Here is a 27,979-nt window from a genome sequence, read left to right as displayed (position 1 = left end):
CATCCCCTGTTTGAACAACATTTCCCAGGCTTCACATCTGTTTTGCACACGGTTTTGACTTTACAGGGTGTGGCTGCCTTGAAACACAAAAGTTTACTTTGCTGGCCTCTGACTAGCTCTGTAGACCGTCGCCCTCCATCACGCTGCTGAATTCTTCGTGTTGGAGCGAAGCTGAATCGGCTCAACTCTCGGTAAGTTTACAAGGTGTACTATTTCTAATAAACGAGCCTTTTCCTTTTTCTCTTTATTTTCACCAAGAAAAGAAGCGTTTTCGAAACTGAAAATGAGTGAGTTATACATTTAGAAAACTTGAATTGGGTGAACTGCACCTGCACTTGAAGGAAAAGTGCGTTCTGTTAAGGATGCCTGTAGAGAAACGATAGTACCCATATGATACCAGTGGAGTTTGACGTTATTGAATTAATATCCTGTAAATGCTCCAGTGATTAAACACAGCGGTGCAGTACACTGTTCATACGTGACAAAATGAGACTGACATGATCACAGCGAGCTCGTTTGCAATGATTCAAGTTCAAGTTAAAATCGAGCTACGGAAAAGAGATTTAATAGATAACTACTTTGTGCTGTTTTGATTAATTAAAACCAATGTACTAAAATATAGAGTTGTGTATTTTTTTTGTTGCTTATCTTTATTTTTTAACTAGGTAACGTGTGCCTGAGCAACTGGACGATACATCAGCGAAATGGTGAGGCAACTTTTTAAAAAGTTTTATTGAGGTGCGAAGACAGTAGTTTGTATGCAGGACGCTTAAACTGTAAAGCAGTCGACATTATTTGATGCTTTAATAATGTACCAACCCACTGGGGATGAACAGTATTTTTGGCTGATTGATTCCTTGGCTAAACCATATCTTTTCATCTCTGAACAAATGTAGTTTCTTTAAAATTGTATGGTAGAGATTGATTAATAAATTATCTTGTCTGTGACTGTATAGGAAAACTGTACAGCTGGGATGGATGTTGGAGAAATCAAATTGGGTTCTTTGCAATTTGACTGTAGTATGTTGATTTCTTTAAAACATGGCATTTTTCTGATTAACTAACTGTATGTGTATCATAAAGTGATTTATCAAGCAAAACCCATTCTGTCCCCAGTTGTAGAATCTCCTCTTGTGAAGTTGGGATACACTGGGTTGCCCTCAAATGAGTAAACGTATTAATCATTTCCTGTAGCCTGTTTTTTTGGTGGTGATGGATATCTTTTCAGCATTGCAAATCAGCAGCCTTTTCCTAGAGGGAAGAAAGATAGCACTTCTCGCTGAGACAGACCACTCACTCTTGATCTGTACTGTGCCTCGTTTCCTCTTCAAGACTAGACATTTCTATGTGTATAAAAAATGTTCAAAATATGATGCTCTAAGAGGTGGAGGCACTAAGAAGGAGCCAAAAACAGTTTGATACCCTGAATTTTAAAAACTCATCACTTAATGTGTGCACATTTCTAACGGTTTAAAAATGTATTTTTATCCTTTTGGTGGAGTCAGCTTCCTATTTGGCCATAATGATTTGAAGGCTGTGCTTGGAGTGTGTGTGACTCATTTGCGTGGGCTGTCGGCCACATAGGGTGGCGCCAATTTACTCAGCTTTCCAGCACTTTCCACGTGAACAGTTGGGATTACTTATCTCATTACTCTGTGCGGAAGAGTCTCTAATGTAAACACTCTCCCTGGAAACGCAGGGCTGGGTCTTCTGCCTAATTTTCATGACATGTTAATTTGCTGCACAAACAGCAAATGAGGAATGGAAAAATAACTCCCCAGCGTCTTGCAGTGCAGAGTAAGATGAAGCGTTCCATGAAATCTCACCTGAAACCTGGAAAATGCCACAAACAAAACATTGCTTCCCAAAATCAAAAACGTTCTTAAAAGTCTTTTAAGTTTATAATAAAAACATTAGACAGGGTATTGCCTTGATAGGCATGTCTCTTTGAAATTAATCAAATAGATTTCATATTTTTGTTAGAGGTAAAACTCTAGACAAATGTGAATACTAATTGTAGACAATCGCAGAGTATCACACGCAGGTAGTAAGCTAGGGAAAATGGAAAAGTGATCTACAAGAGGGTTTTTATGAAAAAGTTTTCGGCGTTTACACCTGCCTTGCGACTTTCAGAATTGGAAGCTGTGGGAATGCAATAGTAGTTAAAGCTTTTAATAAGTTAATAGCTTTTAATAATTAATAGTTAAAAGCAATAATTAGAACCAGAGCTATAAGCTTTGAATTGAAATCAAAGACTGTTTATAATTGTACAATGCCCTACTAACATTTCATTTAGAATTCTGTGTTGTACATCATTTTTGGTCACCGTGTTATAAAAAATTGAAATTTCTGCTCTGAAATCAGCCCATCGAAGAGCAACCTGATAAAGATAAATTCCTGAACTTGAAGGAGTGTCTTACACTGACAGGCAGAAAAAAATGAAGACTTCAAGGGGACCTGATTGAAGTATTCAGAAATATTTAAGGCATTGATAACATCAATGCAGTAAGCGTCTTTAGAGTCGAGAGTGGAACGTGATCCAGAGAACACGAGTGGAAACTATGTGGACATGTATTTAAAATGAAGAGTTTGAGGCATTTCTGACAAAGGGATGTGGGAGTATGAAAATAAATGATCCAGTCCTGATGCTGGAGCTGATAATCTACAGTAGGTTCTCTCATGAAATGACTGAATGAGATCCTCAGATCCATTAGATACTAACTACAAAATGGTATTGGCTAGATGGGCCAAATGTCTTCCTCTTGTTTGTTTCTTATATAAAGAGGAGATCTGCTGGGTTCCAGCTTGAGCAGAGATTGGTTACATTAAACTGGAATTCTGTTTTCACTGCTCCAGAAAATCTCTTGGATAAACATAGACTACAGTTCAAAGGTTGGTAAAAGATTTAGAAAAAGATCTGCAGTTGTAAAGTTGTAATTATCTATTTTCACATTTTCTCCTGGGCATTTCTTCAGTTCTCTTCTCTGTATGTCTTCCCCTAGTTTGTTTGTGAAGAGCAAACAGTTGTCGGTTGCAAAGTTGAAAGCTTCCACAAAAGGCCCCGCCCGCTTTAGTCATGTGAAAGAACTAAAGGGAAGTGAATCAATGGGGAAACCAGAATGTCATGTTTGGAGTTCAGTGGTCAAGTAGTTTTTGGAGAAGAGCAGTTAGCTATACAGGCACATTTTTAACAACCTGGGGACCTGCTGTAAAAGTGCTATTGGTGTGGTGGCTCTGTGGCTAAGGATCTGTGCCTGTGGCTGGAAGGTTGCTGGTTCATATCCCGCAGCTGCCAGAGGAACCCTACTCCGTTGGGCCCCTGAGCAAGGCCCTTAACCCAAACTGCTCCAGGGGCGCTGTACAATGGCAGACCCTGCGCTCTGACCCCAGGCTCTCTCCTTATCTGTGTGTCTCATGGAGAGCAAGTTGGAGTATGCGAAAAGACAAATTCCTAATGCAAGAAATTCTATGTGGCCAATAAAGTGATCTTATCTTATCTATCCAGTGCAGTCTGGGAGTTGAAGGACTTAAGCAGGTTTGATGTGATGAAGCCTGCCTTGTTCTGTGTCAGGTGACGATGTGGCTCTCATGAGCAGCAGTAGCTTGACATCCTGGTGTAATCAGAAGCTCCATTTTAACACTGATCATGTTGTAATGACCAAGAGTTAATTGGCCAAACAGTCTTTGCACATGGTGGGTCATGGGATGTGGGTCGCAAGTTGAATTGTGCAGATTTTACAAAGCTTATGTTGTCAATGTGGCCGGTGTGGATTCATTAGAATATTTTGAAAGATGTTTTGGATATACAAATACACATTTTTGCCAGGATACAAGTTGTATTGCAAATTTCCAGACTTGTTTTCATATACCTGCCTGGCATTAAGTCGCATGGCTTCCAAAACTTTGAACACAACCATATTTTAAAAGTAGGAGGATACATCCTTAACAATAGTTATAGGCTTCTACTTCATGGGAGCCTATAAGCTAATTTTCCTTGATGATCTTTAAAAATGAGAAGGGCCCATGTTTTAAGTTTTAAAAAAAATAATTTCTTGAAGATTACTTTAATCTGCCCTCAATCAATGGAATTGACCAGGGAAGATAATGCCATCAGGTATGATCTCTTAAGATATGCTAAAACTTTATTTTCCGATTGTGCTGAAAGTGTTTCTAATTTAAGTTAAAGTGGGTTGAAGCCCCTTAGTTTATCATATGGCCTTTTTGAGTAATATTATTTTTAGTCTTATGAAAATTGGTGAAATGATGTAGGTTTAAGAGCATATTATGTTTTTTATCTATTAAAGTAAAATGACGATTTCTGACAAGCTGATACAATAGCTAAATTTAAAATACTTAATTATTGCATTATCAGAAGTATTTTTACCAGGACCTTAGATTGCAGATTCATTTCATTCCACCAAGCACCTGCTGTTCCCTGATCCTTCGGTGTCATTATAGTTCACTTTAAGGGGAGTTGCATTACAGTCATACAATGTTACCACATGTACTGTTACTGCAGCTTGTGTTACAACAAACTTGCGTGGTCAAGTTGATTAAGAGGCGTTAATGACCTGTCGCATTCAGAAGAGAGACGTCTGTTTGTTTGTTTTTTTGACTGGCACAACCCAAAGCAAGTCATGCCTCATGAGCTTTGTGTATTAGATTCTGCATATTACAACTGCCTTTGAAGTATCAAACGTACTACCTGTCTGGATGAATTAAATAAGTGGAGTGAGATAATGGTCAACACACATTAACAGTGCCTTAATCAGTCACGTCTTTTTAACTTAAAAAACTCACAGTTTCTTCTTTCTTAAATGGTTGATATCTACTTTGACTCCTGTTGCAGTGTGAAATTTTAGTTTAATTTTGTGAACGTTTTACAAGGGGAACGATACTTTATCATAAACAATGGAAGAAACGTTTCAAGTTGTAAAGTACATCCCCTAAATTACTGACCACAGTTCCCCTTCTTCCACACCCTAAATAGTACAGCCTAAGGTATTCGGCAAAAGGCAATAGGAAAGTACAGGTAATCAGCTTCAAAAAGAAAGGCAAAAGCAAAAATGAAACAGTAACAGAAAAATCAAAAGGAAGATACATTAACTAAAATGGAATAATGGTAAGTAGAGTAAAAAGTAAGAATGTTCAAAGGCAGCAACATACTGTAGCACTCGGTTGCTTATGGTTGTGACATGTAGGATACATCTTCAGAGTGTGATAAAAAAATCTGAAATTGGCTTAGTCTGCAGTATGCATTTATATACTGTTCTTATACTTCTTTGTGCTAGTTTTCAGTATCTTATTCCTCATTCTTTGATGGAAGCAGCTTTGAGTGTATTCAAGATATTGGGTTTCCTGACAGCTGATAAGATTTCAATTGGATTCCAGGCAGGTGATTGGGGTGGCGAGTCCTGCAGGGCAGATTGTATCTGCAAACGGGTCTAACACAGCATCTCTTTTGCATGTGTTTTTTCTGTAAGCATTAAAAGATCATTTCTTGTTGATGTGAACAAATGCCCTGTAGCTGTCTAAGACTGCTGTTGGTCATTGTCAGTGTAATTGAATTACTTGTCTGAATGCACTATGTTCTTGTCTAGCTGTCCGTTGACTTAATTAAAAACCCATCTGCCTTGAATTCTACTCCTTCCTTTTCTTTTCCTTTGAACGTATTGTTGCAAATGATTACAAAAATACAAAGTGTGGGATTAATCCATGAACAAATTGAACTGTCTTAAATTCACACACACTCATTTGCATACTATTTGGAAATTACGTGTTCTAATCAATGTCATTTAGTTTCAAGCATCTTAATTCTGACAAAAACTCAAAATACTGAGTTTGTCATTTATGTCTGTCTTAAGGTTTGGTATAGTCTGAGTGCTCAAGCACTAAAGAACACTTTTTTCTACTGTGTTCGTCAGTGTTAACCTATTTCTTTTAAAGTCTAAAATACTGTTATTGTGAGTATTCAATATTGTGTCTTAGTGCATTCTTCAGCAATGTACGGGTTTCCATCTTGACAGCAACACAATGGGAACACAACTGCCTGACATCACACACACAAACATTTTTTTTCCACGTCCATGTTAGTTTTGACCTCTGCTGTAGATTCTATTCAGACTGTAAGATTGGCCAATAGACTTTTCCAAGTCAGTGCTCGTGTGAGTTTTGCAATACTATGTTTAAGGATTGGCGTTTCTTCTGAAATGTATGTGCCCTACCCTGTATGTGTGTTCTTTTAAATTCCAGACTGATTCCTCAGTATCTGAAAATCTTTGGTTGTTAACATGGTTTTCGAACCATGTCATTTTCACACACAATAGTTTTTTTTTTTCCAGATGTGGTATTCCAGTGGAACCTGTTTTGCTTGTGCAATGTTTCTGATACCTTTGTGTAAGTCAGTCCAGGTCAGAGAGAGGAAAGAGGCACCATAGTACTTATTTTTATGGATTTTATGGTATTAGGGTGCCTGGCTACTGTTTTCAGTGGTGCCAGGCAGAGACTGAATCCACAGGCACAAGTTTTATCACTGCCTCGGTCAAACCGCATGAAGCAAGCAATGCAATATTTGTATTTCCACAGTCACAATTTATATTAATACAAATGTATGTATTTTATATATTTTAAATATATATAAAAGTTAAAAACTGTTTAAGCTGATTTTAGGATTAGTATCGTACTCTTCTGTCAAGTTCAGTGTAAAAGTTAATATCTTGGTGTTTATAGAATTTTCTGAGCTTGGGAATATTCTTGACTGTTGATCAAGAAATGTGTAATTTTATTTGCCATATGATAAAACTGTAGAAATAAGCTGTATAATTAGTGAGTGCTTTTCCAAGTTTGTTGTTTTGTTTAAAACGTTGTTTACTAGAAGAAAGCTGTCAGCCCTTGACAACAGAATTCCAAATTCAGAAAATTATATTTCTAAATTTGGATGATTTCCTTCCTACAGTAGCTGCTGTTGGACAGAGAAGTCCTCTTTTTTTATTTTAAACTTAAATCTATTATAGAACAATATATGCTTGGGACTGTCTCATTTCTCTGAGGAATGAAGGATATATATTTTTCTTTATATATTTAACACACTTTTACAATGTTCAACCATTTGCATTTTTTTTAAAGGACACTTATTTTGACGTTTTAGAAAGAAAAAGCCAAAGAAGCGGGCGTAATGCATCCTGTTTATTAATGTTGTGCCACTGGGGTTAATTATATAGACCGTATATTTAGCTTGTCATGTTTAAATTTCCATCTCAAATTCGTGCATTTTTTGTGCAAATTTGTGTAATAGCCTTGACCTTTACTACCTGCTTTTCCTTTTCTCCCCCTGTTATTGATATCTCTCTCAGAATCAACATTTTTAGTTCCAGGACACATAGTGGGGTGTTCTGTTAAAGAATACAAAAAATGTAACCTTTAGAATTAACCTCCTGTTACATAAACATGTTCCTTTACAAATCACGGAACGATAACTTAAATCCTTCTTGGTCTGTGATGGCTGAAATCAATGCCTGACTTTATTCTTTAAACGTGTGGATTACGTTTTTCCGCGTGGAGGTGGTTGTTCTCCGTATTCTCCATGCAAAAAGTTTGTAAATTACAGAAGGGGTTTTTCTGCCAGCTAGGATTTCAGCAATAAAATATCCATAATGAGTTTGTCACTGAATCAAATATTCTTCAGAAAGCCTTGGAGGTAAAAGTGCATCATTAGTAGCAAGTATTTAGTATTTAATTTCTGTTCTGTGCTTCATCTCTTGTTCATAACATACAGATTTTGATTCCTAAGACAGTTAAAATGTAGTTTTGATAGATCCAAAGTCTGATCCAGTTATAAATACCTCAGTTCAATTCAATATCCTTTATTAATCCCTAGAGGGGCAATTTAAGCAGCAAGTGGTTCAACTTAAAACCCATAACAATAAAAACATATTGCTAACAAAAAAGTTTATACATGAATAAAAACAGCAAATGAGCCATAAAAGTGATTGAAAGTAACAGTGTGTAATATTTAAGAAGGTATTAAAGTACATGCACGTTTGTAGAGGGTGGTCTGTTCAATATACATCATAATGATAAGACTTGTTTACAGTTGTTGTATAGAAGCTTGATGGCCTCTAGAACAAAGGTAAATTTCCTTTTATTTTCCTTATTCTGTGAACAGCAAAACTGTTCTGAAGAAAGGAAATGTTTGTAAAAGAGCCCTGTTTGAGCACGGCTGTGAATTTTCCAGAACTTAATTTTCTTGAATTCAGGAAATGCTTTTGGTTTTTGTGGAAAAAGTTGGAAGCTGCCTCCTCATGATGAGAATTTAAAGCTCCTTGAGAGGAAATACAGACCAATTCCATTGAAGGTGTGCACAGCAAAGGCTGTTTAGTACAAGAGCGTTTCTTTTGAAGGCACATGTCAGAGTGTCACCTGAAGAAGGCTCCACGGCCGAAACGTTGTGTTTTCTCTCTTCTTTTTTTCCAGCATGGAATAAACCTATTACTTGTTCCATATTATTAAATGCAGTAAGCACAACACTGTACACACGTAAATGCTCAAACATGATGGCTATGTGTCATCAAAACAATTAGAGGCTGTCTATGTGCGTCTTTTTGCGTGTGCTGTAAGTATACATAATTGTTTTTACAGGCTGCAAAAGGCACTGTGAAGCCCTATCCCAAATTTGATGCTAATGCAGATGCAACGACTCTGTACAAGGCGATGAAAGGACTGGGTAAGTTTCATCTCCTGTGTAGACTGTGTTCTAGTTTTTTCACAAAATATCTGAAGGCATATTTTTTCTACCATGTTTACTTTTCGTGTTAATGTCTTCTTAAAGCAGCTTAGTAAAAATCCCTGGGCATGTTCCTCTGTTCTAATATTTACTTTTGTAGTTCAAATAAAATGGAAAAAAGACACCAGGTAATTTTCAGCAGGAAAATATACTAATTATATTTGTATGGTGCTCTTCATCACAAACAACCCCACACTGCTTTGTGCTTTGCACATAGGAGTACATTTTATCCACAACTGAACTACAGTACTCAACTAAGTGGTGCCATTGTATACAGCAGCCTCACTACACAGCAGATCAGTAGAGCACAGAAAAATGACTTGACCAATTGTTCAGGGGGTACTTTGGTTAGGCCAAGGAGTTAGGTCAAGTCCAAAGTGCAATTAGTCTGGATACTGGTGAACACCCCTATTGCCTACAAATAATACCATGAGATGTTTAATGGCTATGTAGTCAGGATTTTGGCTGAATGTCGCATTGCATGACAACATGCTTGGGCATTAGTCCCAGTAATTCTACACCGGAGGGAAGATTGCTATCTACTGTACTTGTCCACCGGCACCACCTACTGATTTTCTTTAGAGGTTTCTCATCCCAGTACTAGCAAGGCCCACCCTTGCTCCATGAGAAGTTCAGACTGCTCTTCAAAGCAGTAGTACTGCTGTTATGTATGTCATATGATTGACCCAGATTTATTACATAATTTCATTTTTAGATTGTAAGAAAACTAAAGGAATAGTAGATGTAATTTACTTGCTGACGGATTGTGAGGAAGCAGTGTGAATCCTAAGCATAGCTAGTGTCCTTTTATGAGGTTATCCATCATTCAGAAGAATAGCTCTGCTATGAATACCTAACAGGACTTGTGTTCTCTCTTCTTACAGTAAGTCTCTTAAGGTGATGTGAGTAAAAATCTTTGTCAAAGCCTTTAAGTATTTTAAAGCCTGTGTGTGACAAATAAAAAAAAAAACCTTGTTTGAACTGATTCCAGAGCAGTGATATACATTTTTTAACAGGCAACCAAAACTGCTCAATACTGTCAGTGATGACTTAGCAACACTGTGTAATTGAACAGTTGAATTGCAGGGTAAGGAGTGTAAGGTGTTGCTTTTTTTGTTTTCCTACAGATGAGGATGTTGGCAGATATAAATAAATACCTCAAACCATTTCAACAGTAGCTTTCTCACAACTGGAACAGCCAATGCTGTAGCCTTGGTTGTCTGCTCTCAACATTTCAGTACCAGCGGCTGTCCTCATAATTCCTGTATAGGTCAATTATTCTGACACCTGGCTCTTCAAGATAAGAACTTCATGTTAAAGGGGAACTGCAAGGCTATTTTTATATTTCGGGGTTAGAAAGAATCAACATTGTGAGTGCATCTCAAACCACAATGAAAGTAAAATGTGCACAGTAACTTGTAAAACCTCCAACTTACATCACAAAAGACAAAATTTCTAGGTATGCGCAGCGCCATGTTCTGCAATTCAGAACAAACTTCCAGTGACCTGTTGCAGCCTTATTACATTGTAAAGAAGCAGGCTTGTGAACAACTCTTTTAATCCAATAGAAATAGTGCTTTCGACTTCAAGAGGGCTTTGCCGACATCAACAACTTGTTTACTCTGACTGTAGATCATGTTGGAACATTTCTGCGGTGAAGTGGCTGCTGCACAACCTGTGCTTATTCGCTTGTACATCACATTACATCAGTGATTACAGTGACTAGTGAGCAGGAAGGGCTGCATCATGTCACAATTCTCGCAAACTCTCAACATTATAGCAACCGTCAAGAATTTTCCCAAAGTTCACGATTTTGTGCTTAATTAAGAAGTTGTGAAAGTTTGTGATACCAGCAATTAATTTATTTTGTTGTAGACTTAAAAGCCGCTCTGAGAAATTGGGACTGCAGTTCCCCTTTAACTCTCCTGTCCCATTGGTAAGCCTTAAAGCTGCTCCAAAGCAGCTTTTGGCCACAATTGTATGTTTATTGACTTTACAGATATGAACTTGGAAATTCAGTGTTCATTTCCTCCAGAACAAACAGGCTTGAGAATCAGTTTGGCAGACAGGTCACGCATGTTAACTTGCAGAAACTCGAGGCTTAGCTTAGGTGTAATGATTCATTGTTTTAATTTAAATATTTGTGAAATATGTGAAATACATCTGTCTTTAAAGATTTTTAAACTTTTTAAATAATTGTAGCTATATAGTGTAGGTCCTTTTACAGAACTGTTGTTTCTACCGTTGGTTTTCAGTACTGATCTTCGGTACAGAGGCACATCACTACAGGAATTTGAATCCAAATACACTTTGATGTAAACAACTTGCCTGTTGCTTTTCATTTTCTTAATACATGACTTCATTTTTTTTCTCTTTTGACTTGATAGAGTTGAATTCTTGTTTGCTGGGTTTACATATATTGAATTATTGAGCAGTATAATTCAGTATAATACACAATATACAGATTTCCTTTACATTTTAAGAGCTGAAAAGAGAAGTCTTCAAAAAGAAAAATTGAAATATATTAGCTGCGATTAGGTTGGAATAAAAACCAGGAGAGACAGAGTACCCCATAGGATCCTAGAATAGGATCAGTCACGTTGGTGAATCACTAAGATATCCTTTGGAACTTTTTGGGTTAACTTTTTGTACTCGCCCTTGGCTTGTCTTAGTTATACGTTGTTATTTTTCTCAGCCAATCACCATACATGTGAAGCAGAATAACTGTAAGTGTGATCTAATCAGTGGAAACGTTTGCTCATGTTTGGAGATGTAGTCCAGCTGCTAACAGCTGTAGCCAGAAGTACCACAAGTGTATACCATTCATTATGGTGGAAACTCGAGGCAGCTGCACAGCTTTCACTGACTAACGTTTTCCTCTGGACAAAGTATCTGTGAGCTTGAGGATGGCTTTGTGCATTTTTTGTCTATGGGAAGTACTGCAAGTGAGTACAAAACTCTGATGGGGACTAATGCAATAGAAGTCAGTGCAAAGTGCATACATACAATTTTGCAGGCAAATGTTTTTGTAGGCTTAAAACAGGAAAGCTTTTTACTGGTTTGTAATGCAGGCAATGTCAGACCATCATTATCGGTAAGTGAAAGTTCTAAACTTAAATTATGTACTTGTATGATCCAATACAGATTAAAATTCTCAGATACTTAAGTAAAATATTAAACGTGTACAGTTTTTAAAATGAATTGCTGTTATAAACGACAATGCTATTTTTGGTTTTTTACTTTAAAAAAAGCTTTTTTGAACACATCTCTGTTCCCATTCTGAGTCCAGAAGGTGCTTGTGATCTACGTGTTCTTACGTAGATTACCATTGGGTCACCATTGGTTTCCCAATGTGACCCAATGTGTGTTTCCATATGTGGTGACTGTACACTGTCTGCAGGTTTTCATCCCAGCTTAGATTTGAACTACTTGGATCCTTATTGTGTTGCCTGGACCAATTTATACTTATAGACCACAGTTCCTAAGGTTTTAATTTTGAGAGCTAAACCCTGCTTGACTGTGGCCCTCCAGGATCAGGATAGGACAGCTGATGCATACTTTGTACTCAATAATTCCCCCCCGATCACCCTCTGAGACTATATCCTCTGTACTTGCAGACTCATTCCATTTGCACACATTTTCACCTGCCTTGCCCATTTTCAGATTCTATTTCTCTTGGTCTGCTGACTCACTTCCCTTTGCTTCACAGTTCTGCTCCCTTTCTCTTTCTCCCTCATATCTGAAGAATACCTCAGTGTGTTTTTTCTGCTTCTGAAACCTCTGCTTGTCCCTGTCTCAAGGACTCTTAAATTGTATCAGAACTACAGAGGCTTTAATGTATCTAAAGTTAAATGTATCCATATATGACTGTATAAAGTGGCACTCTAGATATTTAACTGTCAGATGACTTTTGCTTTGGAAGACAAAATGAGATGGTGCAATGAGCATGGAAAAACGTCCAGTCATTTGGAAACTGTGAATGGCCCATCCGCTGCTCTTTATCTGAACCTGGCAGACATACTTGAAATGCAAATGGGCTAATCTCTGTATTGAGCTGTTGAAGCCTTTCATTTCATTTGTGTCATTCAGCAGCCCCGTGGGGTGGTTAGGTTATGCTAAATGGGAAGTCTACCACAGCATTTTCCTCAAGTTTTAGACGTTAATTTCCAGATAAATCAAACAAATGACCTCAAAATATGAGCAGGTGGTTTGAATGGACCATAAAACTCAAATCCAAGTAGGGACTATTGTAAATTTAGACTTGCTTGCAGTTATCAGGTTAATTAAATCCTAGAAGTGTCACAGGTACACGCACAATTTCTCAATTTATACCTTCTAAATTAATTTGCCTTGAATACCTGGCACAATACATTAACATAATAATACACTTTATTTTAAGTAGTGCCTTTAATGGTGGCTTCTCAAAGCGCTTTACAGAATAAATGCAGCAATAAAAAAATACACATGATATGCATGATGACAATAGACGGAGGAGGCAGTAGATGTTGGTACTGAATACAGTAGGAGCAGAGGGGTAAAAAACAGAACCAATTAAGTAACCAGTTACGTACGTTAACTTAACTGGTTAGGTTAAGTAAAGGCTCTTCTAAAGAAGAAGGTTTTGAGTCTGGATTTGAAGGAGTTTAGAGAAGGTGACTCTCTGGTACCCTTGGGAGAGAGTTCCAGAGCTTTGGGGCAAAGAAGGCCCTGTCACCCATAGAGTGTAGACGGGCTTGAACATATAAAACAACTGTTGATTTTTTTTTTAGTATTTTCTTACTTTTTTCATTTTACCACATTGGCACCACTGAGCCTCTATTCAGGTGAATGTATTTAAATTTTGTTATTCAGGTACGGATGAGGATACTATCTTGCAGCTCCTGATAGCTCGGAGCAATGCTCAGCGACAGCAGATTGCAGCAGCTTACAAGACCCTGCACGGAAAGGTACAGAGCTTCCTTTGGCTGCGAATATGTTCTGAACATTAGCTTGCTGTTGTGGCTCTGGAGTATTAGTCCCTTCAGGACTGGATCTGTCAGAACTACAGAAATGAAACTAAAATCTGGCAACATACAGCTCTGCAAACATCTAATTTTCTTATCTACTGTTTCTAGAACCTGTGATACTTTAATAGCTGTAACATGGCTTAATTCATTTTCTTTAACAATAAAGCAAAAAGATCCGTCCTCAACCATGGAGGCCATTTAGTTCTGTTGCTCTGCAGTCCCATGGCCAGTAACTGGGAACAAGCCTTCTGAGGATAAATCCTTTTGATCCTCCTAAATTGAAAGGGACAATTAAGAGTGGCCTATCGAGCCTAACCTGTGTGTATCGAAAAGTCATTTAAGTGTGGTGGGAGTGCAGGCAGACTCCACCCAGACAGATGATTTATCTAGCTTTAATTTTTTTTTTCCATTGTATTTAGATTTCTACTCAGAATCTGTGAGGCAGTAGTGCTGATTACTGTCAGTCACACTCTATTATTGTTAATATCGCACATCAAACTAGCCCTTTTAAAAATTGTTGTCATGAATTTGTCTTGTGTAATGTGTGCTTTACTGAAATAGAAAGTACGTTGTTTACCCTTTCCTATTTTATTTTGTTAGGACCTAATTGGAGATTTGAAATCGGAACTCGGTGGGAAGTTTGAAACGGTTATCGTTAGTCTAATGACTCCACCGACTCTCTACGATGTTCAAGAACTCAGAAATGCCATAAAGGTAAGCGGCACCTAATTTCCTTTTGGAAAATTCATCTTCAGAGTATTTCTATTTTCTTCAAAGTTTATGCACCTTAGGAGAAAACGTGTAACTCTGGCTTTGAGACTGTAATAGGTGAAAAAGATTGTTTCAGTTCTTTTAAAAAATACCAAAACTTCTATTTAACCCTGTTCTACACTTTGAAATAAACATCCATGTTTTCAGAGAAACTGCAAAAGATACTCCTCGTTTAGTGTGAAATTTGCTTCTCTGAATGCTTTTCACGAGCAGCGTTCTCGCAAGGGCAATTTAGAACAGCAATGGATAAGTAAGAAAGGTCTCGGCAGCATTTTAAAAATATGGCCAAGAGATTTTGACTTTTTTTTGGGGGGGCAAAAATGTTTTGGTAATATAAAAAATCCAATTTTAAGCACAGCTACTAAAAAAAAACCAACAGAGACTGGAAGAGCTCTTTATGAAGTCCAGTGAGATTTGTTAGGGGGGTGTTCACCCACACCTTTTGTATTCCTTCCAGAAAACATTACCTTCGCATGGTGCTATGTTTTGTGAGTGTATCACTCAGTACTGTATATCATATCTTATTTGGGCATGAGGCGAATCTAGCACTTCACACTCTAACATTAATGATTTTTGGTTTCTGCCTTTGTAATTTAAAAAATGCTCAGGAATCATCCAAGCAGTTTGTTGTAGAATTTTGTAGAAAGTTGTAGAATACCTACCAATCACAATTACGATTAACAACACTGCTTTTCTGTTGAAGTTCAGTGTCACACTGTACAAGTAAATGAGAGTAAGTGTAGTAGCAAATAGCTGCATCATTAATTCAGGTGCACTGAATAGCAAGGACTACAGCTGGCAAATGTCGGCCATTATAAATTTGAAAGGGGAGTTAAAAGGCACTGTATTTGTCACTTGACAGTATGTAAGTCATGTAATTTCTTTAGACTGAATTACAATAACAGCCATTATGAAAAGACTGGTTGGTGCCTGCAGTGGATATGTGGCCAGATGCCCAGGTATTTGCCAACTGTTTTGGCTAATAGCTTCCTTGTCTGTAACTTTTCTTTGGTTCTATAAGATATTTTCCCTCCAAAACGTCTCTCAGATTTTATGTTTCCACAAAAATAAGAGGTATTGGATCAACTTAATCAGCCACTTACGGTAAACAAATTGCTTGAAAACGGAACATCATTTTTGAAAATATTCCTTTTGGATGAGCAAATGCTTCGTGGTTGCTTTAGGTACTCACTTGACTTTGGATTTGCGTTTCTTGTACCATAGAATTCTTTCTGAAGCCTGTTTACCACCTGAGAATTTTTTATTCAGTTTGCTAGAAGCTACTTTCTTCTTATCACTAATTGAAAAAAAGAAACACCTCTGTGGATTGAAACAAGATTGAAAAGGCAGGAAAATCACATCTTGCAATTAGGTTTTTTTGACTAGGTTCCTTTTGCGCTTGACTTAAACGCAAAGAATGAAAAATGAGATGCTCAGCAATGCAGATATTCACAAAATATTTTAAAGAGATCTTCAGTAATTTGTGCTTGCTTGTCTCCAGTGCGCTGCTGCCTTAGTGGATTGAAAATAAAACAAAAAAGTTGCGCACAGTTTCTGGAGTATACAGTATCTCCAGGGCTTTTCTGTGGTGGTTCTATTTGTAATCACCAGGCAGTAAGTACATCATTAAATAATGATTATAGGGATGAAAACTGAGGGTTTTCATTACTGGAAGCTCTGTGGGGCACTTTCTAACTGCAGTCATTTTCCTCAGGGTGCTGGGACTGATGAGAAGGTGCTAATAGAGATACTGGCCTCCAGGACTCCAAAGCAGGTCAAAGACATCATCGCAACATACAAACAAGGTAAAAGCTGCTCATAGTTAGACCAAAGAAAGGAACCATCTCAATATTTCCCAGTCAGCTGAGCCATAAGCCACAAATGGCACCTCCTCAATCTCAGACCTCTGAGAATAGTCTGGCCCACCTACCTTGCCAGGACAGTCAGTGTCATTTACTGTAGGGCAGGAGTTCTCACTTCTGAGCTGTTGAATGGCTCATTTCTCCAACATATACTGTAAGCAGCTCAGTAGGCTTAAATGACAATAGATCTGCAAACAGTTCCCTGCTGTTCTTCCTCTGAACAGGAAGGAGTGTGTGTGGTCAATGAAGTCAGTTAAATACAGCAGTATCTATTTTACTTCATTGTGCCATTGTGTCATTGTGATTTTGACAGTGCTTACTTGGAAAGCAAAGCTTTTGTCATGGCATTCAGCTACAATTAGAAAACTATCTGATCAGCAGTAATCTTGCCCATGCTTAGTCTGCTATGAATTTTACAGTCTTATATCTGATTACATTCGTACACATCCTGCTTTGTAGCTGGCTATATATCATTTTATTAACTCAGTACAGGTTTAATGTAATGTAGGAAGATTTAAGGAAGTTCGCTCAAGTTTTAAAACTGAAAACCTTATCTGCAGTAGCTGTCCAGTGTCCTGAACAATGACTGTATGTTTCAGTCTGTTATTAACACTCCAATTTAACTAATTATCTTAATTGGAGCCATTTAGCAGTTCTTCTCAACTCTTTATGTCATGCAGTTTTAGTACATGACTGGATTTGAACACGTCTCTTGTATAGCACAAGTCCAAATTTTGGTGCTCTCATTTGCAAACTTCGCCAGATCATTTTACATTGTGAAGTAAATTGCTGTGGCAAAGTTTGGGTTTAATGACCATGATCTTCGGCACCACTGCACTGTTCCAGAGTATGATGCTGACCTTGAGGAAGATGTGACTGGAGATACCTCTGGGCATTTCAGGAGGATGTTGGTGGTTCTACTCCAGGTATGCTCTGAACCCGAGCTCATCCGAATTGTAATCTGTATCTCTTCTAACCCAGTGTTCCACATTCCTAGGCTTTTGTGAGCTGATTGTCTTTGTGTCTGTCCTCAGGCAAGCAGGCAGGAGGGAGTCAACGCTGGATGTATTGAAAGTGATGCCAAGGTAAACAGAGTACCCCCTACTGCGGGTGTTTGTATCAGGGGGGTAATTACAGAGTGAAATGTTTTTATATGTTCCACAGTGTTTTGGTTTGATTTGTCTGAAATTGTGCCACTATGCACCAGTGAGTTCCACTGTACTGTATCCACCCTGCGAATGTAATGCAGAATATCCATCCATTTTCTGAACTGCTTTCTCCAGTAAAAAGGCTGTGGAGGAAAGCTGGAGTCTAACCTGACAAGCAACAGGCACAAGGTGTAATACACCCCGGACAGAACACCAGTCCATCGCCTGGAGCACACCATCATGAATGTATTCACACTCACACCAGAGCTTTTATTTTATTATTGAAGCCAGTTAAACACTGCTTCACCCTGCCGCCTGTACCATATATACTAGAAATGATATGGACGTCTTGTCCATAATTAAATGGGCGAATTAAAAGTGTAAAAAGAATCTTTTGCAAAGCTTTGTTTGCTCAAAATCACCTTGTTAAACAAATTTGTTTGTGCACGCACAATACACAGTGTTAAAAACAAGGACAAAACTTCAGCTCCAATCAACAATCCCTTTAATTTAGGTTATTTTTTTAAAGCAATGCATTTTTTTAAAAGATTAATGTCAGAATAACATAAAGCATAAGCTCTGGTTCTGTCTTGGGGGTGTTTTCTTGATGTAGCTCTGTCTGGTCTGAGAAGGATCAGATTTAGTCCTGCAGGGGGAGATGGCTCTATACAGTTCAGATTGGGATGTTCTAAATTAGCTTCTGGTCCGACAGGATCGCCAATGCTAGCTAAAAGTACAGAACTGGGAGTGAACTGCAAGCCCTCATGGAGTACTGTCATTGAAGACATTAATTCTGTTGGGCAGCTGCATTTTCCCAGTGAGAGCTCAGCTCCTGGGATACTGAGAAGCGTGCTAAAGCAGATCATGGGTTATGAAGCAGCAGTGGTTTTCAGTCGTGTCAGCAGTGTTGTTGCTGGAGGCACTAGTGTGAGGGGAAAATCATTTTTCTTGTCACAAGTTCTACCAATTTGTTTTGCGACAAATTGCACAAACACTGTGCACCTCAATGTGTTTAAGGTAACTGAGGGAATGTATTATAGATTTAAGGATTTAGTCCAGCTCTTAATCCAAGATCTGCTGACTTGTCTTCTTTCTCTGCTAAAGCCCAGGATCCACTCAGTGGGCAAGGGAGCCTTCCTGGGTTCAGCTCCACATCTGAGGAACTCGTTGCCCAAATCCATTAGAAACAGTGCTTAGATGTTCAAAACCCATTTAAAGGCCTATCTTTTTACTCAAACTTTAAATATTTACACTATATTTATATTAATATCACATACTTTGTGCAGCGGTACACTGCTTAATTTTTTAAAAGGGCTTATAAAATTCTATTACAATAATTAAGATAAATCCACAATCTGCTGATTTGGGCTTTCTTACTGTAGTGAAAGAACAGGCTCCGCACAGTGGGCAATACAGCCTTCTTATGTGCAGCCCCAAATCCATTAGAAACACTGCTGACGTCAAAATCCATTGAAAGACCTACCTTTTCACTCAAGCTTTAAATATTTATATTGCAATAAAATACACATACTGTGTGATGTTGTACAGTGCTTAGTTTTTGAAAAGGGCTTGTAAAATCGTCTTAAATTGAAATTAGGACGTTGGAATTCAGAGTCTGTTACAGTCGTCAAGCAAAGTAATAATTCCACATGAAAGTTTCCAACTGATTTTCAGTTGCCTCATGCAGCTTCAGATCATTTTAAAAAGCCAGAGTAAGATTACACATGTGACCCTGCCTCTCAACATGGGGTTCTGAGTCATTTCTTATAGTATTTGCAGTATTAGGATGGTATTATGGTATGGTGTTTCCTATGCTATTAGGAAAATATTAGCCTTTGCTCTCTGACTTTGGGGTTTACATGACTAAATGTAACGATTGTTTTGGCTCACTGAGCTTGTTCCAGTCATGGCTCTCCATGCTGCTTTTGTGTTAAGAGTTTTAGCATTTTCTAATTCGGGATGGTAGCAGTTTGTCTGGTCTAGTACAGAACACTGAACACTGCTCCACGCCCAATCTTTATTTAATTTGCTTAGTTCGTACTGCCATCTTGTGGTGAAAGAATTCATCATTTACTGTAAATCATTGTTGGAGGTAGGAGCTGTATCAGCAGGAACAAGTAGAGTTTGTGGAAAAGTACAATAAAAATGTTGTGTGTGGGGAGTGAGAGAGCAGGAATCTGAGGATGATGAGAAGAAATGAAACCCAGTGTGAAAATGGGGAAAGGATTATTTTTGTGTGCAATATTATAAGCAAAATGAAGCCTGAGTCATTTTAAGAACATGCTGTTAGAAAATTACTAATGTTACATGTAAAACCCAAATTAATTTGAGTGTTAGACTGTTCTTGTGGTTTTGGTTTGCTTTAAAAGCTGTTAAAATGTTTCTGGAATTGGCAAAGGTTTCCTCAATTGTAAATTTAGAATGTAAGGTCTTCCTTTACATACTGGCAGCATCATTAGGAAACTGGTATAAAGATGTAGAGCCAATTTAAGATTTTCTTGGAATTATCAATAAGTAACTTTAAACAGGAGAAGGAAAATAAGCGGCTATATTTTGTCCTGTGAAAAGAGGCACGTATTGTGGGCTGTCTTTCCTCTGCTTTTATTACTGCTTTGATCACCAGTTTCACTGCTTAGTTAACTGCATATGATGGCACGAGATTAAGTCAATGAACATTGTTAAATTAAGGGGTCTGAGTGGGGAACTGCATCTGTGTACGCTGGCTGCTAAGGGACAATTCAGGGCTAATTCCACACTATAAGGTAGAACGAAGAAATGTGTTGAGCTTTCTTGAGGTGCGAGCTCAGATTTTAAGAGGCTCGACCAATATGGAACTTTGTCCTGGCCGGGGACAAACCTGATGTTATTTTGCTCCAGACCTTGTTTGCTGCTGGGGAACAAAAATACGGCACTGATGAGGACCAGTTCATCACCATCCTGGGGAACAGGAGCGCTGAACACCTGAGGAAAGGTGAGGAATGGAAGCCCTGCTCTTCTGGGGGGTGAGGTGAGGGGGGTTATCTTCTGCCACCTGTGGTGATGAAAGATACTGACGTGCTTGTGTGTGTTACAATTTCTGTTTTACTGTAGAACGGGTTTGTCATTTCTGTACCCTCATGGTTGTGCTGCACCTTCTGTTGAAACTCCCTTCTTTTCCTGTAATGATCTCAAAAAGCAGTAATGAATTGACATAACAGAACTGACTTCCATTGTCTATGGTACTGCTGTTACTTTAATCCCTTTCAGGTTAACTTGTCATTCCCCTGGACGTAGTTGCTTAGTGAAAGATCTTATACAAATTTGTACTTACAGTACAACTTGTGTGATTAGATTTCAATTTATGTGTAGGAGCAAGTCTGAATTCTTCATACTTCTGATGACTTTTAAAGACACTTTCCTAATGTAGTGATTATGTTGGGAATCTTAATATCTTGAATTTGAGATTCAATCCATTGCATTTAATAAGCTTCTGAGCTTTCTTGGTAATTCACTAAAGTCACTAAACGCAAGTCCTGTGATGTCATTGCTGAGTCACACGGGTATTTGATGCGTGATAAAAACAATTGAAGTGCAATTTCTGTTATATCCTTTTCAGTGTTTGACCAGTACATGAAACTGTCTGGGTATGAAATTGAAGAAAGCATCAAAAGAGAGACCTCTGGGAGTCTGCAGGGGTTGTTGCTGGCTGTTGGTAAGAACAAGTTTCTGCACAGCACTGTGCAAACTTTATTACACATTTCATACAATGAGTGCCTACCGCAGTTTTCATTCCCTTGAGTGTTAAGACCTTTGAATATTGACAATACAGGACTGGCAGGCAACTTTGTTTTTAAGACTCCATAACTTGTAATTTTTACTATAGTTGTGGAAGATTTTTTTGTCTGTAGTTACGATAGAATTACATTTACCCTATTCAAGGTTCAAAGATGGGGCAATAATTGCTGTTTGCTCCAAGTTGTCTCGTTGGGTAAAATGTAAGTGCAGGATGCTTTGTTTGGCAAAGCCTGGCTCATATCGGACCTCTGTTTGTAGTCATGTGTATCCAGAAGGCCTCTGAACAGCTGTCTGAGTAGTGTCAGGCTTGGATGGGTTCAAAATGACTCAGAATTCCTTGCTTCATTGCAATTGAACCAATCCAGGCCACCAACTCAGTAGCAGATGGTCAATTCATAGGTATAAATGAGAAAATTTCTAAAAAGTTCTTAATATTCTTAATTTTGAAGTCTAAGCTTAAAATACTCAACAAGAGCATCATGTAATGATGAAATTACTAACAGCTGAGGAAGGAATATTTGCAATTTACACAGTCTACCTGTCTAAATTCTCTTGGTATATTGACACATTTGTCATACAATAAAGGACAAAACTGGACAAAATAAATTTGTTTTCCAAGCCATTTGTTTCTCTTGAACTGCAATTATTATGAATAAGAAATAGAGTAGTATTTATTTTCTGTATCCATTAATATACATTTTCCCTTGTAGTCAAATGCGCCAGGAGTGTACCTGCCTATTTTGCGGAAAGTCTCTACTATGCAATGAAGGTAAATACTTTCTAGTTACCTGTATTGATTTTAAGCTGAAATTGAATTAAAAACTTCACATTAATGAATCAGACATTTGTAACTTCATGATCCCAGTATTTTTAATATATTTGTGCTTTGACATTAGTTTAGGATACCTGTAGAAGTGGTATGTTTTTTATGGTTGTATGTGTGTGATTTTAAAAATGACGTGTGCTTAGCGCCTCTAATCTTAAAGGTGGATTCATTATAACTAAAACTGCAAGATGGAGATAATCAGCTTTGTCTTGAAGATAATGAAATAAATTGCATTCTTAGTTCAAGGAAGACAAGGTAGCAGACAGCCTGAGCCTGGAATTTTCTTAGAAATTTTCCCAACTAGTCTTTCACTAAAGTGGGCTTTAAAAAGACTTTATTCAGCACACAGTTTTCTGACTGTGAGCTGTAGGAAAGAAAAGCCAAGATGGGCCCGGTCAGTTATCCATCTGTACAATCTGTACAATCCATCTTCACCACAGGATTCCTCTCCAATAAGCCCTAGACTAAATTTAGGGACAGGAGTATTTTATATATTTGTAGAACTGCTTATGTTTTTTTTGTAAATCCACCAGGTGGTGTTTTTTACTCTTTCTGGTTTGGCTTTTTGTCATGCATTTTGTCTCCTTTCTAACATCAGTTTGGAGAATCAGAGTCACCTGTGAAGTGCTAAATTATGAAAGCATTCCTTCTAAAACTTAAAAAGATTTGCCCCCTGTGAGTCCATTAGACTGCGGGACTTAGTGCTTACGGTTATGCTCTGTAGGCATTACCTATGTAGGTATTCACTGAGCAGAGAGGTTGTGTAAGCAGAACTTTAATAGATGGATCATATTCAAAATGGTGTTAGAATGGGCTTAAGTATTTGACTAATCCTTAGATGTCTCTTTAACCTCTAGTGACTCCTACACCTGCTCTAACCGAACACTTTTTATTTTTTTTTCCATTATTCAGGGAGCCGGGACTGATGACAAAACGCTGATGCAGATCATGGTGTCCAGAAGTGAAATAGATATGCTGGATATAAGGGCTCAGTTCAGAAAGATGTTTGCAACATCTCTTCATTCAATGATTCAGGTAAAACAGATTAGCCTAGCTACAAATCTTAAAGTTCAGATAAAGGATGTAGCAGTTTTCCTTGGTATGAGACCTTTACTATATTCAGTTTTATTCATACCATTTATGAAATAAGAACAAAAGGCAAACTGAGTCATGGATTGGTTAATGAATGATGCCATTCTAAACTGCTCTAAACAGCAGAGCAAAGTGTTTGACATAAGAGTTTCAACAAACACAAGTGTCACATTTACTCATACCTCTTAGTGTTCCTTTACATATAATCCAACAAAGCACACATTCAATAATGTACTGTTCTTCAGGAGTACACTAGTAGCCTCGGGGACTATAGAAGCCTATCGGTACCCAAAGGTACTACTGTAAGTACTGCTGTCAAAATAATAGTTTACCTTTTAGTGTTGTCAAGAGTCTTTAGTTTAGTCCTGTTAAACTGTTTTACTTTTGGCATTACTTTGCAGATCTCTCCATACAGTTGCACAGTGTGATTCATAGAATTAATGCTCACCTTGCATTTGTCTTTCAGAATGACACTTCTGGGGACTACAGGAAGACCCTCCTCCTCCTCTGTGGGGGTGATGATGCATGAGGAAGCTACTATAATAGTAAATGACACTTAGCAATATTGAAGGCATATCATTGCTTGCACATTGTATGGACCAAAGTGCATAGTACATTTTTGCTCTGTTTCTGTTTTTCATTTTAGTCTGTCTGCAGTGCTTGTTTAGCATTAGATTGTTAAAATATGAAGTCATGTTTTAAGTGTACAAAATGGTTTAAAGCTGCAGACACTCTGCAGTATAAACCATTTGGTTTAGAGGTCATAAACATAGTGAAATGTTTTCCTTTCCGGCACTCTTTTTCAATTCTTCTTTTAATATACACGTACATGAAATACATTCAGGTTCAGCCCTCCTTCCTCTGTTTCCAACGTTAAATGAAGAAATTAAGTCACTTCTATTCTGAATTGTGGTGCTTCTTGCAGTCGTCATATTAAACTGTATTGGCAATGCAACAAATTAAAAATGTTTTCAATCAGTTGCTGACATTGTGATCCTTGAAAGAAAAGTAGAAAACCGATGGCTATAAGATAGTAAACCTTTACTAATATTGAAAATGTGCATGCAAAAAAGAAAAGTACAAATAGTTGTTCTTAAGTCTTATGAACATGTAATTAAAACATACAACTATTTAATGAACCACATTTGCCCTGTTAGTCGAATTTACTTAAAAATTAAAATCTTATTAGCTCATACTGGCATTGCACATGACGGCATTTTTCCAGGGATTCCGAAAGAAAACATCTCAAAAATGATATGGGAATAAAGGTATGAGAATGGAGGTGAGTTTTCATTTTGATGTGAGCAGTCTGTTTCTCCAAGGTGTTGAATACTGTTAATTGCCATTTACCTCTGGACCAGCTGCCATCTGGTTCACCAGCACTAAACTGCATCTTCCATCCCTGTACTGGCCAAAACCAACTTATCTCAGTTTCAGAGATCTGTCTAGATCAGGCTGGTACCCCTGCTGTCACCTGTAGTTCAGTAGTTATTGGGTTTTCTTCTCAGCACTGTTAAGAAGTGAGAGCTCTAATGAAAAGTATTGTCCTTTTTGGATAGATGGCTATTACCAGAGGCCTCCACTTAAAAAAAATCAAGATTCACCTATGGTGCATCTTGCTTGAGTTAAAAAAGTCTGAACTGGCCACGCCTGTAACAAATGATTTTCCTGGTTATATCTGTGAATACCAGTTACAAAAATAGCATCTAGTATTAAATGGAGAATTACTTCAGTTATCTAATTTTATGATCATATTGAATCACAAATGGAAGTGGTCCTCGAAGATAAAAGTTAGAGACCGGTTCTCTTTTGTGATCGAGACGTTGATTTGACAGCCAAACATGACCGTTGTTTCAGTCCATCAGCTAAGACATCGCCACTAGGTGGTGCCATAGAGCCGTGGTCCTAAGAATATTGCTGCATATTAATTCGACTGGAGAGCCATTTTGCAGGCAGAGTAGAAAAGTTGGACCTCTAGTGAAAAGGACAGCTAACTGCTGCAGTGTTTAACACTGAGGCTAGCATTCTCTTCTCATAACTTTACTGTCATTGGAGCATAGTTTTAACTTTTCTGACAAACACCTGCACTTGACATTTAGAAACAAATTCTAAATGTGTGTGCCACTTCACAGATCTGCAGGGCAGATTAACGTTGGCCCAAATTAAACTGAAATGAATTAATAAAATTAAAACAGGATTTCTAGCCTATATTATGTCACAGGAAGATTTTTAGAATACAGTTCAAGTGACTTGTTTTTTTGGTTATTAACTACAGTACTTGTCAGATTGATCTAGCTTCTTTTCAAACCTTTAATTTAATTTTTAAAGCCCTGCTTCTTCAGAATCAAAATTTAGCAGTGTGAATCAGTAAACAGTAGCAAATGGTAGGGATTATAATACGATTATGACGTGAGTTAGCTACAAATTAGAATGATGGCTCTGGATTCTCTGGAAGTTAGATGTGATGCTGTACTTACAAAATATATGTTTTAACTAATCCAGAACAAGGTAGAAAGCTGGCCAATAACAAGATGTTTCCTCAGATTAAGTACTGAATATAGGTTGTTCAAACTCTTAGGCAGGTTTGGCATATGTGAAGGAAGTGAGTATATTTCCCAGCTCGTCAAAATTAAAAGAGTGATGCAACTCTGTATATCCTAATACCTGTGTGGAATCCCACCACAGGGCGAAGAAAATTTCATTGTCGAAAAAATAAGGGCTCGTGGGATACTCTTTAATACGAACAGAGATTGTGTATAGGAAATCCTGGCTTGATTTTATAGAGACATTCACCGGGCAGAAAAAAATTCAGGTGGCATTCTGAACTTTGTAACTTCCCTTGGCACCCACACACGCTAGTCTTCATTGTTGGGGTGTGCCTTGAAGTGTTTGTCATTGATTGCGATCTAGCATGCCCAGCCAATAGAAGACACGATGTACCTGCAAGTTGGGTCAGACCATATCAGTCCACAGGAAACCGCCCCGACAGCTCCACCCACAAAAACAGTAACCTTCTACAAAGTAAGAATGCAGGTGAGGCTCTATGATGAATGGTCATTAGGAAGCAAGTATCATCTACTGTTCTGTACAGCACAGACCTCTTTTCAGGTACAAAAAGAACAGAGAGCAGACTTCTAGATGTTCAGAGCACACCCAGATGTCTGCTCCCTTTTTCTATTTGATTGCCAAGAAGCCTTTCTCAACCTGAACAGTAGTTCAGAAGTTGTGTGCCAGAGTTCGTGAAAAGAAGGCTCTTTTTGTTGTCAGAATGAAGCAGAAATGGTAATTGATATTTTATGCTGTTTATAGCAAAGACATGCTCAAAGTACAGTAATAGATTAAAAGTAATTGTCCATTTGTTGTTGGAAACTAAATCTCATTATAAAAATAATACCTATGGTTTCATGTTTATTACAAATCTTGGACTATCTGGTGCTAATTTAAGTAACCAGGGCGTTTGTGAAACCACTCCATAAAATCAATGGCCTTGTCTTTGCAAGAAAAACTCTTGGGAGATTTTCATTTTATGTTAAAGTACCTGCACCTGGTGATAAGTGATGTTAGGGTGTTAGAGGCTGATTGGAAAAGAGGTTAAAATATAAACAGTTCTCTAAAATCTGTGTTGATTTGCTAGGGGGCTGTTTGATAGGGTCCGTCACAGGACAGACAAACAAACGCACACTCGCACCAGGGCCAGTATTCCCAGAAACCAATTAACCTACCAGTATGTCTTTGGAATGACTGGAGAAACCCACTGAAACCTGGGGAGAACATACAAACTCCACACAGACAGCAGCCCAGGACTGATCCCACGGCCCCAGCACTGCAAGGCAGCCATGCTGAGTGTTTTGGTACCGTGCTGCACCACTGCTATCACAATTTGCTGTTTGTGGACTACAGTTCAGCATTCAATTCCATCATACCCAGTCAACTGGTGACAAAGCTCAGGGGATTAGGTCTGTGCAACTCTGTCTGCAACTGGCTGCTGGACTTTCTTATCGAGAGACCACAGGTGGTGTGGATAGGCAATAAAACATCAACACCACTCGCCCTGAGCACTGGAACCACACAAGGCTGCTGTCCGAGTCCAAGGTTGTACTCCCTATTTACTCACGACTGCACAGCAAGACACAGCAACAATCATTAAGTTTGCCGATGCCACCACTATAATAGGACTGATCAGTGATGATGACGAGTCCACTTACAGGGATGAAATTGTACAGCTGCTTAGGTGGTGTCATAGCAATAACCTGGACTTGAACATAAAGAAAACGAAAGAGCTAATAGTGGACTTTCGGAGACACAGGCCATACGGTCACAGTCAGCCCACTCAGTATTGATGGAACGGAAGTGGAAACAGTCACCAGCTTTAGGTTTTTGGGAATTCACATCTCTAAAGATCTAACCTGGACTGTGAACACTGACTCTATCATGAAGAAGGCTCAGCAGCGCCTTTATTTCTTGAGGTGCCTCAAGCGATGGGGGATGCCAATGCATGTGTTGGTGAACTTCTACCGCTGCACCATTGAGAGCGTCCTCACCAACGGGATCACCGTGTGGTATGGCAACACCTCTTTGCGAGAAAGAAAGGCACTGCAGAGAATGGTCAATATGGCCCAGAAGATCATCGGCTGCGGTCTCACCGAGATTAAAAAGCTCTATGAGGACCGCTGCCGTGGTAGAATTCTGGCCATCACAGAGGACAGTCACCACCCCGG

General features: G+C 38.3%; 1 protein-coding gene across 1 annotated transcript; it reads left to right on the top strand.

Moving 5' to 3' along the window:
• The first annotated feature begins 41 nt into the window (after positions 1-41).
• Positions 42-24,239, top strand: anxa5a (annexin A5a). Its single transcript, XM_088637083.1, has 13 exons — positions 42-191; positions 666-707; positions 8,638-8,722; positions 13,634-13,728; positions 14,389-14,502; positions 16,274-16,364; positions 17,268-17,347; positions 17,456-17,506; positions 20,447-20,540; positions 21,165-21,260; positions 22,054-22,112; positions 23,082-23,204; positions 23,728-24,239. The coding sequence occupies exons 2-13, from the start codon at positions 705-707 to the stop codon at positions 23,788-23,790; spliced, it is 954 nt and encodes a 317-aa protein (XP_088493209.1). The 5' UTR covers positions 42-191; positions 666-704; the 3' UTR covers positions 23,791-24,239.
• The last annotated feature ends 3,740 nt before the right edge of the window (positions 24,240-27,979 follow it).

Source organism: Lepisosteus platostomus, chromosome 1 (assembly GCF_059453375.1).
Source record: "Lepisosteus platostomus isolate fLepPlt1 chromosome 1, fLepPlt1.hap1, whole genome shotgun sequence".
NCBI classification, from domain to species: domain Eukaryota; kingdom Metazoa; phylum Chordata; class Actinopteri; order Semionotiformes; family Lepisosteidae; genus Lepisosteus; species Lepisosteus platostomus.
Note: the sequence above shows the minus strand (reverse complement) of the source record. Positions and strands in the feature narration are given on the sequence as shown.

Excerpts from the sequence above, each read along its gene's own strand:
- anxa5a (XM_088637083.1), top strand. Across the intron at positions 17,507-20,446 it reads GTATTGAAAGTGATGCCAAG|ACCTTGTTTGCTGCTGGGGA; the intron begins GTAAACAGAGTA and ends ATTTTGCTCCAG. Across the intron at positions 22,113-23,081 it reads GTCTCTACTATGCAATGAAG|GGAGCCGGGACTGATGACAA; the intron begins GTAAATACTTTC and ends TCCATTATTCAG.